This window comes from Pygocentrus nattereri, chromosome 14, assembly GCF_015220715.1.
Source record: "Pygocentrus nattereri isolate fPygNat1 chromosome 14, fPygNat1.pri, whole genome shotgun sequence".
In the NCBI taxonomy this organism is placed as follows: domain Eukaryota; kingdom Metazoa; phylum Chordata; class Actinopteri; order Characiformes; family Serrasalmidae; genus Pygocentrus; species Pygocentrus nattereri.
In genome coordinates this window covers 14572033-14585000 of record NC_051224.1, presented here as the reverse complement: position 1 = coordinate 14585000, position 12968 = coordinate 14572033, and the positions used below count along the sequence as shown (strand labels likewise).

Here is a 12968-nt window from a genome sequence, read left to right as displayed (position 1 = left end):
TAAGTTGCTTGTTTTCTGGGTTTCTTTTTTGTTTTTGTGAGAGCCCATTTCTATGTTTCTAGAAAACTAAACATATTTATATGCTGGAAGAGTAAAAGAGCCAAGTGTCTTCAAGTTACAGAGCTTAAGGTAAAAGTTTGGGTTAGTTACAGGCAGAGCAGCAATTCCAAATGATGATTAACAACAGTAACTGTAGACTGTTATCCTCAACATCACTCCGTCAGCATGCTCTGTTTGGGTTGTAAGAGAGAATATGTTATGGTCACTCTCTCTGCTTAGTTCCAATAAAAACTAAAATAAACTTTGCCAGTCTGTACTGTACATTTTTCTCTCTGAACTTTCTGGTGCCCCCCCATGTTATCATCCTCATCCTCTAACTAACACAACCTGTACTATATGTTCATAAAAAAATCACCACACAGTTTTAAACTGAAAACATCACTTTACAAATAACTAGCTATACTTTTACGATAGCTGTACTTTAACAAATAGCAGTGTTTAGGCTGCTAGCATAATAACTTCCATCGGCATCCATTGAATTTATTTATTTATTTTTTATTATTATTTTCCCAGGTACAAGTTATTACTCTGCATGTAAGCTGTAGACCTTTAAGCCTGTAAAACATGCTTATAACACATTTTTACTTTTCTTTTGTGTTTTTAAGCTAACCTCTTGCTAAATGTGTTAAGTTACAGCCTAACTCAGAGGATCATGTCCACTTAGCTTGTTAGCGTTAGCTTGTTAGCATTCTGAACTGGTTAAACAAAATCACTTTCTTATGTAGGGCTTGTTTAGTTTGGTTTCATGTCAAAGATGAGTTCAAATTATTAATAACTAAGCTAGCCCAACTTTATGTTTTGTGTCTGTGCTCTCCTCAGACTCAGACAAGTAAGCTTCAGTTAGTCTCGCATTCCTGCGCTGTATAAAACCCAGCTGTTACATCAAGAGATGGTCAATAATATGCAGTCCTCTGGGAATCAAGCCAATATGGCGAAATGACATATAGTTTTGGTGTAGTATAGTGGAAGGTCACTTAAATGCATGAAAGATTTGGCTGATCTTGGCAGAAATGAAAAGCGAATATGCTGGGTGTTTTAATGTGAGCTTCACTTTGCTGAATAGAAAACCATAAGAGCCATTCATATTAAAACCTAAATGAGACCCCTGGCTACCATCAAATGCATCTGGAATCAGGCTCAGAACTCCTGTTTAACAATTAGAATCATTTATATTGTGATATCTACCCATCAAGAAAACAAAAAATAACATTAGTGACTATTAGACATCACTAGGAACCAGCAGAAACTTTGAATGGTTTCTAAGATTTTTCAGCATGGCTGTCATTATTATTTCCGTGTTTTGTGATATTTCTGCTTTTTCATTCCAGAAAATAGAAAGAAAACAGTTCCACATGTCATACATGCAGCGCGAGAAGTGGTGTGTATGAAGAGTTTATCTTTTACATTGTGTGATTTTTTTTCATGATGAATAGATCAAAAGAAATGGATTAGATTTACTTAAAATCTCACATTAACAACCATGAAAATGAAGAATTTTCACAGGCTCACAAGAAATGTGAGCTTTGGTTGACTGCGCATGACTCTGTGTGTCTGTCAGTTGGAAACACAAAGACAGCTAGGAAGCAAGATAATTATTTAGCGAGTTTAGAGTTTTGTACTTTAACAGGGTTCCATTAAATGAAAATAACATGGCAAATAATTTTTAGCTAAAAATGTATGATCATGACAGGCCTAGTTATGATGGAAGCAATTTATACAATGAATGTGCATCATAAATCAAACATGATTTGATTCAATTTAATTATTGTGGTACAATTCTGAATATACACTGAATTCACAAATACGGGGAACTATTTACACTGTAGCAGAAGACAGACGTTACAACAACACACAAATTATTATTTATTTTCATTTACATATTTTATTTATATATTTTACATATATTTTACATCAAATAAAACTCAAGAGTTTTATAAATGCATACCTTATAGGATTTTTCATCCCAGAATTGAGTAATTTAGTTCTGTAATGTCTGTCTGTCAGGATCTGGTGAACCACTGCTTTGCTGATGTGGAGCACTTCATGGGCCACTTGCAGAAGGCGGCTGACACTCAGAGTGCTGCAGAACAGACGAAGAAAAAGAAAAACAAGAAGAAGAGCAAGAAGAAGAAGCAGCACTGTAAGAGGAGGGAGACAAGGATGGGGACGGGCTTTAGATGAGTAATCTGTAATTGCTGTAATGTGAGTGTGTGTGTTGCAGATGACCTGATGTCAGAAGAAGAAAGCTCTCCATCAGAGAAAGAGTTTATAGATATTTTCCAGAAGATAAAGTATTCATTCAGCCTGCTGGTAATTCCTTGTTTAAGATGTCTGTCTAAGTGGTGGTGGTTATGGTGTCTGCACATTCTTCTCATCCATGCTTTTGTAATTTTATATTCCAGGACCGTCTGAAGAATAAAATATCAAATCCAAGCTCAGAGGAGCTTCTGCATCACCTGTTTGTTCCCCTGGGCCTGGTGAGTGTGTATACATACAATACTCCATGGCAAGTACGTTATCTGTATTTTCCACAAAAACAATGTCCTTGTAAGCCAACCTGCTACTACATAGATATCTTCCTCCTAATCTGAGACATTTTGCCCAAAGACAGTGGTTCTTAATCCTTGTCTAGGACCTGTACTTATAAAACTTCCCAGAGCAGGAGTGCTGATCTAGTTTATGCTCTTGATAGTTATTGTAAATAAGACAGGAATCCTAATCCTAAATTAGCTTCATGAATATCTGAAGTACTGACGTCCTGCACATTTTAGAATTCTCTTGCTCTCAGTACACTTTATGCAACGAATAAACTTATTAAGAAACCCTCCCAGTGCGCAGTGTTATATCCTTACAATGGTGGTGAGAAGACCCAGGACTTCCCAATGTTGATAATAATTAAACCTAAAAAATAACTACCCTGTATGTAAATTTCCACTATGGAATGGATTTAAGGGCAAAAAGCTTCTAGGCCACAACGTTATCTCAAAACTATTGTAAAACAATGTCTCAGGCATCAGGCAGTGTATTTGTTAACATTTCATGCAATAAAGGAAGGTAACTTTTAAAGCAGTTGTCACCAACCCTGGTCCTGGAGAGCTACCTTCTTGCAGAGGCTAGTTCCAACCCCAGTTTGTCACACCTGATCCAGCTCATTAACTTCTTCAGAAGTTCCTGATTAGCTGAGGGATCAGTGTTGAGTTAAGGGGACAATTCTTACTTACAGTTGTTTTTTTCACCCACTAGAATTTATTTATTTACTTATTCTTTTATGGAAACATTTTTTTATTTTGTGTATATATTTACTTTGATACATTTGATTTACTCTATATTTTGTATTTATAAGTGAATTTATATGTCTGTACTTTATAGTTTTACTTCTATTTAAGCACTTAAGGGCTTTTCTCATCTAAGGCTGGTATTCATGAAGCTTTTCGAAGTAGGAGTGCTGAGAGCCACTGCCTTAGGACAGGAAATTAGTAACTCATGAACTTAAAATGGTTCAGATGTAAACATTCAGACTGCTTTGATATGCCGTTGTAGATAAACTTGCCAAGGAAAAATTGTTCACATTGGTGGTGATAGGAGCCAGATGTCTGAAGCCTGTAAGTTACCTTGTAGATAATTACCGTATTCAATGCTAACAAATACATTGCCCGAGACACTGTTTTACAATAGTTTTGAGATGAGGTTTTGGGCTAGGAGATTTCTGTCTTCAGATCCATTCCCGATGGAGAGTCACGTGCAGGGTGCTATAAGATGAATAGTACCCAAAGGAAACTTATCTTTTAGGATTTATCATGATAAACATTACATATAAAACTTGTGTTGGTTCACTGGTCTCTTTGGAAAGCAAAAGAAAAAAAATATATATATATATATATATATATCTGTCTGCCCTGCAATGGACTGGCGACCTGTCTAGGGTGCATCCTGCCTTTCGCCCAGTGACAGCTGAGATAGGCTCCAGCACCCCCCGTGACTGAGAAGGAGAAACGGCTTAGAAGATTTGTAACTTTAAACCACTATGAAAAAGATTATTTTATATATGTTAGTGATTGAATTATGCAGAAATTTTTAAGTTGTGATGGAATTACTGTTTAAATGCTCCAGAAGTGTTTCTGTGAAACAGCTGTTCTTATGAGGGTGTGCCTCAACAATGAGTTGCCAAGTAAAGGAACTGGGCTGAGCCTTCTTTCTTCTCTAGATAAAGCATGATAAGGTTGATAAGGCGGATTTCAAACTAAGTGCTTATACAATATTTTCATGTGCACAAAACCTTTTGGCAAACAGTGCAGTTTTCATCAGCGCCTGTGAGAATGAAGGCCAAATATCTATGCTGGTTTAGCCAGTTAGACACAGTACATTAAATGAGTTTAAAGTGACATTTCAATGCAAGAAGCGACACATGCACATTGCACAGCTAAAACATACAGAAGCCTCACTTTTTATCATGCTTTCATCCAGTGCCAGCTGTTCGTAACACTGGAACTCCTTTGTCTTATCATAGGCACAAATGAACCACACACACCCACACCCACAGAAACACAGCATGTAGAGGCTGACTTGCAATGAGCAGCTTGGCTTCTATGTGATAGGGCCTGTGAATTACAGCAGAGAAATTTCTGGTTCCTCCAGTGTTTTGAAATCATGAAATATAGCTAGCTACCCATTGCACTTTGAATGCTTAAAATAATTTGCACTATATGGCCAAAAGTATGCAAGTTAGTTGGACATCCCTTTCTGAAACCATAGGCATTAATATGGAGTTGTCTATGGAGGTTGCATGGTCATGAACACAATAAGGAGGGGTGTCCACAAGCTTTGGCTATATAATATATATTTGAGATTACTTTGCAGTGGAGTATAAGTGGGGTATGAGTGTCCATTACTTGACTACATTAGCTTCTTAGCTCCTAATCACAAAACAAACTTCAAACACCAAACACATCTTAATTATACTGTGATTTTTCACCAAACTATTGCTTTAAAGAACACAATATGTGTGTCTGTGTGCCAGTTGGTTAAAACCACAGGTGGTCCTAAGTTGGCAGCGGGTGTTTCCAGCCCGGCTCTGACCAGCGGAGCGGTCACTCTGCTGCAGCAGAATCTCACAAAGGAGGAGAAAGAGCTGTGGAGCTCTCTCGGCCCCAACTGGACCCAGTCATAGTTCGTATTACAGGTTTTAACATGCTTCAAAGTGTGTTTTTTTCAGTTATGCTCCATTTTCTGAAATTATATATGTATTTATGTATTTAGTGTGTTTCCAGTGTCACCTTAAACATAAAAATATCCAGTAAACTAAGATCTAATTCATGCCTCACCTAGACCACACCTTACACCCCCAACCGCACCTCAACCTGCTAAACCTGACCTGCCTGTGTGACATATACAATTAACTATGGTTAAAAAGTAGACCATATAAAGATCTCCTGTGTGTGCTTGTGTGTGATCCATGGATGTGTGTGTGTGATGTGTGTGTGTCTGTGTGTCAGTTCGCAGCATGCTCAGCCAGTATCACCATACACACTAGCATTCCTAGATGGTTGGCAACCTGAGGCCTGTGATGAAAATGGTGAAGCATTTGAGGATCCAGTAGAGTCAGAACACAAATATGAGGCCCAGCTACAATCTCAACAGGTTTTGCACACACACACACACACACACACACATACACACACACACACACACACACACAAATTTAACTTACAAGATAAATTACACGTGTTTGATTAAACTCCTGTCATTTCAGTTGGAACCTAGCCAGGCCTCACCACCAGTTTCACCTACAGTTGAAAAGTAAGTTTTAGCCATATATAGGATACTACATATACATTTCTGCATTAGTAACAATTGTGAATAGTGACTGTTAGTGCCAGGCCTTAATTTCGGGCCATAAATGTAAAAAAACAAAGCAAAACAGTTGAAAACTAGAAAAAACACACACCTGTATAATAATACTAATTTTTGCAAGCACTCCTGTGGGATTCCAGTAGTATGTTAGCAATAAGCGAACAGCAATTCACATAAATGCTTTTTGACCTAACAAATAAATTATGAACAACCCCATTTCCCGAAAAGTTGGGATGCTATGCAAAATGTAAATAAAAACAGAATAAATAAAAAATAAAAACACAGTGATGTGCAAATCATTGTAATCCTATATTTAATTGAAAATAATATAAAGACAATGTATTAAAAAAAATGTTTTTTGAAAAATATATGCTCATTTTGAATTTGATGCCAGCAACATGTTTCAAAAAAGTTAGGATGGAGCATGTTTACTACTGTGTAGCATCACATCTTTGTTGAACAACGCTCTGTATGGATCTGGAAAGTGAGGAGATCAACTCCTGTAGTTTTGAAAGTGAAATGTTCTTCCATATTGCTTAATACATTATTTCAGTGGCTCAACAGTATGGAGGCTCCTTTGTCATATATTTTGTTTCATAATCTGCCAAATGTTTTCAATGGGTGTCAGATCTTAACTGCAGGCAGGCCAGTTTAGCACCCGGGCTCTTTAACTACAGAGCCACGCTGTGGTTTGACATCATCTTGCTGAAATAAGCAAGGCCTTCCCTGAAAAAGGTGTTGTCTGGATGGCAGCATATGTTGCTCCAAATTATACAATTCCAATGAAGTTGGGACGTTGTGTAAAGCATAAATAAAAACAGAATGCAATGATTTGCAAATCCTTTTCAACCTATATTCAATTAAATACACTACAAAGACAAGACATTTAATGTTCAAACAGACAAACTTTATAGTTTTTTGCAAATATTCACTCATTTTGAATTTGATGCCTGCAACACGTTCCAAAGAAGTTGGGACAGGGGCAACAAAAGACTGGGAAAGTTGAGGAATGCTCAAAAAACACCTGTTTGGAACATTCCACAGGTGAACAGGTTAATTGGAAACAGGTGAGTGTCATGATTGGGTAAAAAGGGGTCATCCCTGAAAGGCTCAGTCATTCACAAGCAAGGATGGGGTGAGGTTCACCACTTTGTGAACAACTGCGTGAGCAAATAGTCCAACAGTTTAAGAACAACGTTTCTCAATGTGCAATTGCAAGGAATTTAGGGATTTCATCATCTACAGTCCATAATATCATCAAAAGATTCAGAGAAGCTGGAGAAATCTCTGCAAGTAAGCGGCAAGGCAGAAAACCAACATTGAATGCCCGCGACCTTCGATCCCTCAGGCGGCACTGCATTAAAAACCGACATCATTCTGTAATGGATATTACCACATGGGCTCAGGAACACTTCAGAACACCACTGTCAGTGAACACAGTTCATCGCTCCATCTACAAGTGCAAGTTAAAACTCTGCCATACAAAGCGAAAGCCACATATCAACACCACCCAGAAACACCGCCGGCTTCTCTGGGCCCGAGCTCATCTGAGATGGACTGACGCAAAGTGGAAAAGTGTCCTGAGTCCACATTTCAAATTGTTTTTGGAAATCATGGACGTCGTGTCCTCCGAGCCAGAGAGGAAAAGGACTGTCTAGATTGTTATCAGCGCAAAGTTCAAAAGCCAGCTTCTCTGGTGGTATGGGGGTGTGTTAGTGCCCATGCCATGGGTAACTTGCACATCTCTGAAGGCACCATTAATGCTGAAAGGTACATACAGGTTTTGGAACAACATCTGCTGCCATCCAAGCAACGTCTTTTTCAGGGGCGTCCCTGCTTATTTCAGCAAGACAATGCCAAGCCACATTCTGCGCGTGTTACAACAGCGTGGCTTCATAGTAAAAGAGTGCTGGTACTAGACTGGCCTGTTTGCAGGACTGTTAAGCAACTGAAGTTGTACATCAAGCAATAATGGGAAAGAATTCCACTCTATAAAGCTTCAACAATTAGTGTCCTCAGTTCGCAAATGCTTACTGAGTGTTGTTAAAAGGAAAGGTGATGTAATACAGTGGTAAACATGCCCTGTCCCAACTTCTTTGGAATGTGTTGCAGGCATCAAATTTAAAATGAGTGAATATTTGCAAAAAACAATAAAGTTTATCCGTTTGAACATTAAATATCTTGTCTTTGTAATGGATTCAATTGAATATAGGTTGAAAAGGATTTGCAAATCATCGTATTCTGTTTTTATTTATGTTTTACACAACATCCCAACTTCATTGGAACTGGGGTTGTGTATCATTCAGCATTAATGGCAACCAGAAAACCAGACAGTGGTTTTCAGAAGTGTTTCTAAGCCCCCAGAGACTCCAGAATCCTGTCTATTTTTAGTGCAGTGCTGCTTCAGGGTCAGAAGATCATGACAATCCAGTATTGGTTTATGGCCTTGTCACTTATATACAGAGATTTTCCTGGATTCCCTGAATCTTTTAATGATATTATGTACCGTAGATGATGAAATCTCCAAGTTCTTAGTTATTTTACTATGAGAAACTGTTGCCAATTAACCTAATTAGTTAATTAGTTGAGATGTTCCACTAAGCTGGTATCAAATTTAAACTGTCCATAATTTCTCAGTTTTAACATTTTACATCATGTCTTTGTGTTACGCTTGATTAAATACAGGGTTTAAATGATTTGCACATCATAGCATTCAGTTTTTATCTGGATTTTTCACAGCATCATAACTAATTGTTAAATTGTAGTAGTTTCACAGTGACTCTTTCATTAAAAAATTATGGCATAGAGCTGCCACTGTTTCTAACAACTTTCATTGCTAATAAAACATTGGTCAGGCTACCGCATAGAATCATATTCTATGTCTTCCACGAGGCTTACAGTGACATTTTTCTTGCACAATTGATCCCACCCACAGGAAATCAAAACATGACAACCTGATTAGTTGATTCTGTCACTTCCCAGTTATATTGGTGGTTAATCTTACACCTTAGGCTGTTCAGCATGGCTTCAGTTCAGCTCCTGACGTCTTAACCAATGGAAGAGTTTGCTTGGCTGTATACATCTAGTGTCACGGTTGGCCCCTCCCAGTCCTGTCTATGTGCTCCTGTTTTGGTTTTGTAACTCCGCCCCTGATTGTGTTCATCTGTCCCTCGTTGTTCCATGTATTTAAGCCCTGTGTTTGCCCCTTGTGTTTGCCAGTCTTTGTATCATTGTATTGGTCTTTGTTTGATGTCTGTTTGCTGGTTGCTCTGGTTTTTGTCATGTCTGTTTCCCGTTCCGTCCGCATTGGCTATATGAACCTGGACTGTTTTGACCACGACCCTGGATTTGCCCATAATAAATCTCGCTTATCTCAGCGTGTGCGTCCGCCTCCTCGCTCCCCCTTACATCTAGATTCTGCATAGAAAAAATCTGGATTGGATAAATTTCCCTTAGGCATTTCAGGAATTTAACTCATTTGTTTCTGGCCAAAACCTAACAATGAAATGAGAGTAGTACTACAGTACTTGGACAGTTTAAATTCATCAGGCATAGTGATTATATTGCATAGAAATTATCCAAAAATTACAGACATTTTTCATTTTACAGAAATCATTAGGAACTAAAGCCTAGAAGGCCTTTCAGGTACCCCACTGATTTTGTGTACATTTCTGTGTGCATGGGTGCATGTGTCTCTGCTTTGCTTGCTCCAGTGTGGAAAATCCACCTCCTTTAGATGCTGAGCGACTGTACTGCTGCAGTTATGACTTTGTGGCCCGGAACAGCAGTGAGCTTTCAGTGCTGCGTGGAGAAACTCTACAGGTACACAAAACTCAATTCATCATCTTCTGTGCCATACATTCATCTATACTGTGTACTGCATATATAGTCTGAACCTACTAACTTCATTAGAAAATACCTACCTTGTTGGTACACCTTGAAGGTGTGCAATGTGAGACTATCCAACTATTTCAGTATCAGTTTTTACAAGCCCTCGTGCACTTGGCCTCACCAGTTCCCCTCAAGGGAATTCCTGATACCATCTGTGTCATTCCATTAAAATATTAGCCCAAAGGAAATCAGAAATCCTTGCGAGCTTATGCATTTTTGCTTTTTTAAATCTGAAAAATGGCTGACAAAGCTGTTTATAAGCCGGTTAGCAATGAAATATTTTTAATGCTGAATATTTCAAACCATAACATTCAACATGCCATGTTCAGAATTGGATTTAGTTAGCAAACTACTCCATCCAACGTCATCTGCATTTTTTAGCCAGAGCTTATGTATGTTACATTCAGACTTCTCAAACGACATTTTGCATTACAAAGTATGCCTTACTAGCTCACTGAAGCTAGCCTAGCTGAGGGTGAATGAGAGTAAGATGAGCTGAGAGTAAAAACCCAAAAATGGAGCTGTGCCTGATCCACTCATACCAGTGGCAAAAGACTTACATGCCATTACCATGATGCTGTCACTGCTGTGCTGAGAATAAACCACCACACAAGTAATATCTGGCTGGCACTGGTCCTGTGGTGGTCCCTTTCCTCTGATGGACACGATAGAAAGTGGCTGATAAATTGTGCAGCAACAGATGGACCACAGTTAGTAATTGTAGACCTACTGAGTGCATATAAATATATACATATACTGTATATAGTGAGTGTTTCTGAAAAAAGAATAATGAATATGAGTACAACTGTACGTCTTTCTAATAAATTAGCAAATAGTGTAAAGTAATGACTCTCTCTCTGTCTCTTTAACTCTCTCTCTCCCCTAGGTTATAGAGTCATCTAAGCGGTGGTGGAAATGCAGGAACAGTTATGACCAGATTGGTTTTGTTCCATCTAACATCCTAGAGCCCATCAACCACACAGAGCCAGACTCACGTGTAGTAATGCGCAAGCCATCCACAGTGAGACACACACACACAAACTTTTACACTCATATTTTGCAGGGCAGAGTACATTTTCTTAACTGTACTCCTGTACCCTTAGAAAGTTCCACTGTCTCCTCCGGGAGGAGGGCATTTCTCATACGCCATGACAAACTCCTCAGGGGAAAACCACGCCCACAACGAGACACGCCCACTCAGTATGCCACCAATTGGAGATGAAGGAGAGAAAGGTAAGCTTATAAGCTTCACATTTTTACAGAGATATTCTGCCAGTTCCAACTTTATCTCAGCCAAAACCTAAAGTTCAGTTAATCTTTCATACTTAATATGGCTGTGGCTGCTGTTTGTGTCTATTACGTCAAAGGTTGCAGTGAATGAAATGTGTGCAGGTTAAAGCCCCCATGTCTGTTTTCATTCTCAGTGATCCTAATGAATAATGAGCTTGCAGAGCGGCTGGCCAATGGGAGAACGCGGCCTTCGTTTATGCACAGAGCCAACGAGACCAACGCCTCTCTTAGCTATCATTCATCTCCAGGCGAGGTTCAGGAGTGGCTCAAAAGCAAAGGCTTCAGTGATGTGTATGTATTGTATGTAAAGTACTATGGCTGAAAATAAAAAAATAAATAAAATTTTTAAATGTTACATTATTGTACATGTGATCTTCTTCTATAAAGACACTCTTTCAGGGAGACTAAGTTTTGTTAACAACAGCAATGATAGGAAAATACTAATATATGACTAATACTATAAAATACGACTAAATAGTACTTGTACTTTGTTTCAGTGTATTATGTTGAGTAAAAAATTATGTTAAAAAAAGTTTATCACCTTATTTTTATATGCAACCAAATAAATCTTGTTTGTCAATGTGTATTAATACTCAGAACCTCCCTCTTTCAGCACAGTGAACAGTTTGGGCATTCTAAGTGGAGCTCAGCTCTTCTCCCTGACTAAAGAGGAGCTTTGTACGGTTTCTCCACAAGAGGGCGCCAGAGTTTACAGCCAGCTAACAGTGCAGAAAGCATTGCTGGAAGTAATATACCCAAAATTAGATCAATTTCATATTCAGAACTCTCATTAAAGTTGAATCTTTTCTGTTTATCCATGCAATAAGCTGTTTAATAAGGTTTAATGTCTACTTTCTTCACGCTCTTAGAAAGCAAGGAAATCCACTGAGCTGGAGGCTGTGATGAAGAAACAGAAAATGAAAGTTGATCCCAACATGGAAGGAGGAGAATTTTAACTCAGCATACATAAACACACACACACATATGCAATGCTAAACACTTACTGAATCAATTGTTGTGCTAAAATGTGTCTTCTGTCATTTTCCTGTTGACATTTTCATTCCAGTACTTTTTGTCAGTATATTTGCATCAACGGTATCTACTCCTATAGATGTATTTCCCACATTGCATAAAAACAGTCCTGTAAGTGTGTTCCTTTGGAAACTGTTATACTCAATAAATGCACTCTTGTATTAAAATAATGGTGTCTGTGTTAAGTTATTTCAGTTTGACTGAAATTAGGCATATGGGTAAAAGCCTCACAAACAAAAAACACATTATTTATTTCTGCCTTAATTTTACAGTAAAGGATGAGTGAGAGGGAGTTAATGGATTTGGACTGTCACAAAGGCTGAAAGTTTAATTGTTTTTATATTATAATATAAATTTGAATGAGTGCAATTTTCACATCACAAGGGCTGCAATTTCAATAATATTCCACATTATTTACACTTGTCTTAACACATTTTAAGTTGAGAAATTAGACCTAATAACACAGAGCATGTGAGCTGGCATTCAGTGTTCAACATGTTAACCTGTTACTGTTTCTCCACCTCCACCTAGAGCTTAATTTATTGAAAGTGATTGCATTTAAACTCCTTTTGCAATATTAGTCAGAAATATTGCAATATTTTCAACAAAACGTCCAGCTCTAGTAATATATGAGTAATGGATGTAAGTGCTCATCTTGGTTAGAACTTTGAGGAACACCAGAACTGGCTTAAGGTTTTTGGAATAGCCTTCTCTAGGCCTGTAGGTTCTTCTAAGAAAACACCTGAACCGTTCAAGTGTCCACTCTTCACTTTTGTGCACCTCACTGCCACTTCCAACCTTTAATTTTAGTTTAACAGTTGTGTCCTCCCAACAAAAGCTGCTCC

General features: G+C 38.2%; 1 protein-coding gene across 3 annotated transcripts in view; it reads left to right on the top strand.

Moving 5' to 3' along the window:
- The window catches only part of eps8l1a (eps8 like 1a), a 24802-nt gene extending 12515 nt beyond the window's left edge, over positions 1 to 12287 (top strand). For all 3 annotated transcript variants that reach the window (XM_017684646.2, XM_017684631.1, XM_017684639.2), the window contains exons 3-15: positions 1389 to 1438; positions 2065 to 2200; positions 2282 to 2370; positions 2463 to 2537; positions 5078 to 5226; positions 5553 to 5697; positions 5810 to 5856; positions 9624 to 9732; positions 10688 to 10822; positions 10905 to 11034; positions 11226 to 11382; positions 11705 to 11837; positions 11961 to 12287. In XM_017684646.2, coding sequence (XP_017540135.1) covers positions 1389 to 1438; positions 2065 to 2200; positions 2282 to 2370; positions 2463 to 2537; positions 5078 to 5226; positions 5553 to 5697; positions 5810 to 5856; positions 9624 to 9732; positions 10688 to 10822; positions 10905 to 11034; positions 11226 to 11382; positions 11705 to 11837; positions 11961 to 12047 — 1442 coding nt within the window. In that variant the 3' untranslated portion in view covers positions 12048 to 12287. The remainder of the gene's footprint in view (positions 1 to 1388; positions 1439 to 2064; positions 2201 to 2281; positions 2371 to 2462; positions 2538 to 5077; positions 5227 to 5552; positions 5698 to 5809; positions 5857 to 9623; positions 9733 to 10687; positions 10823 to 10904; positions 11035 to 11225; positions 11383 to 11704; positions 11838 to 11960) is intronic.
- The last annotated feature ends 681 nt before the right edge of the window (positions 12288 to 12968 follow it).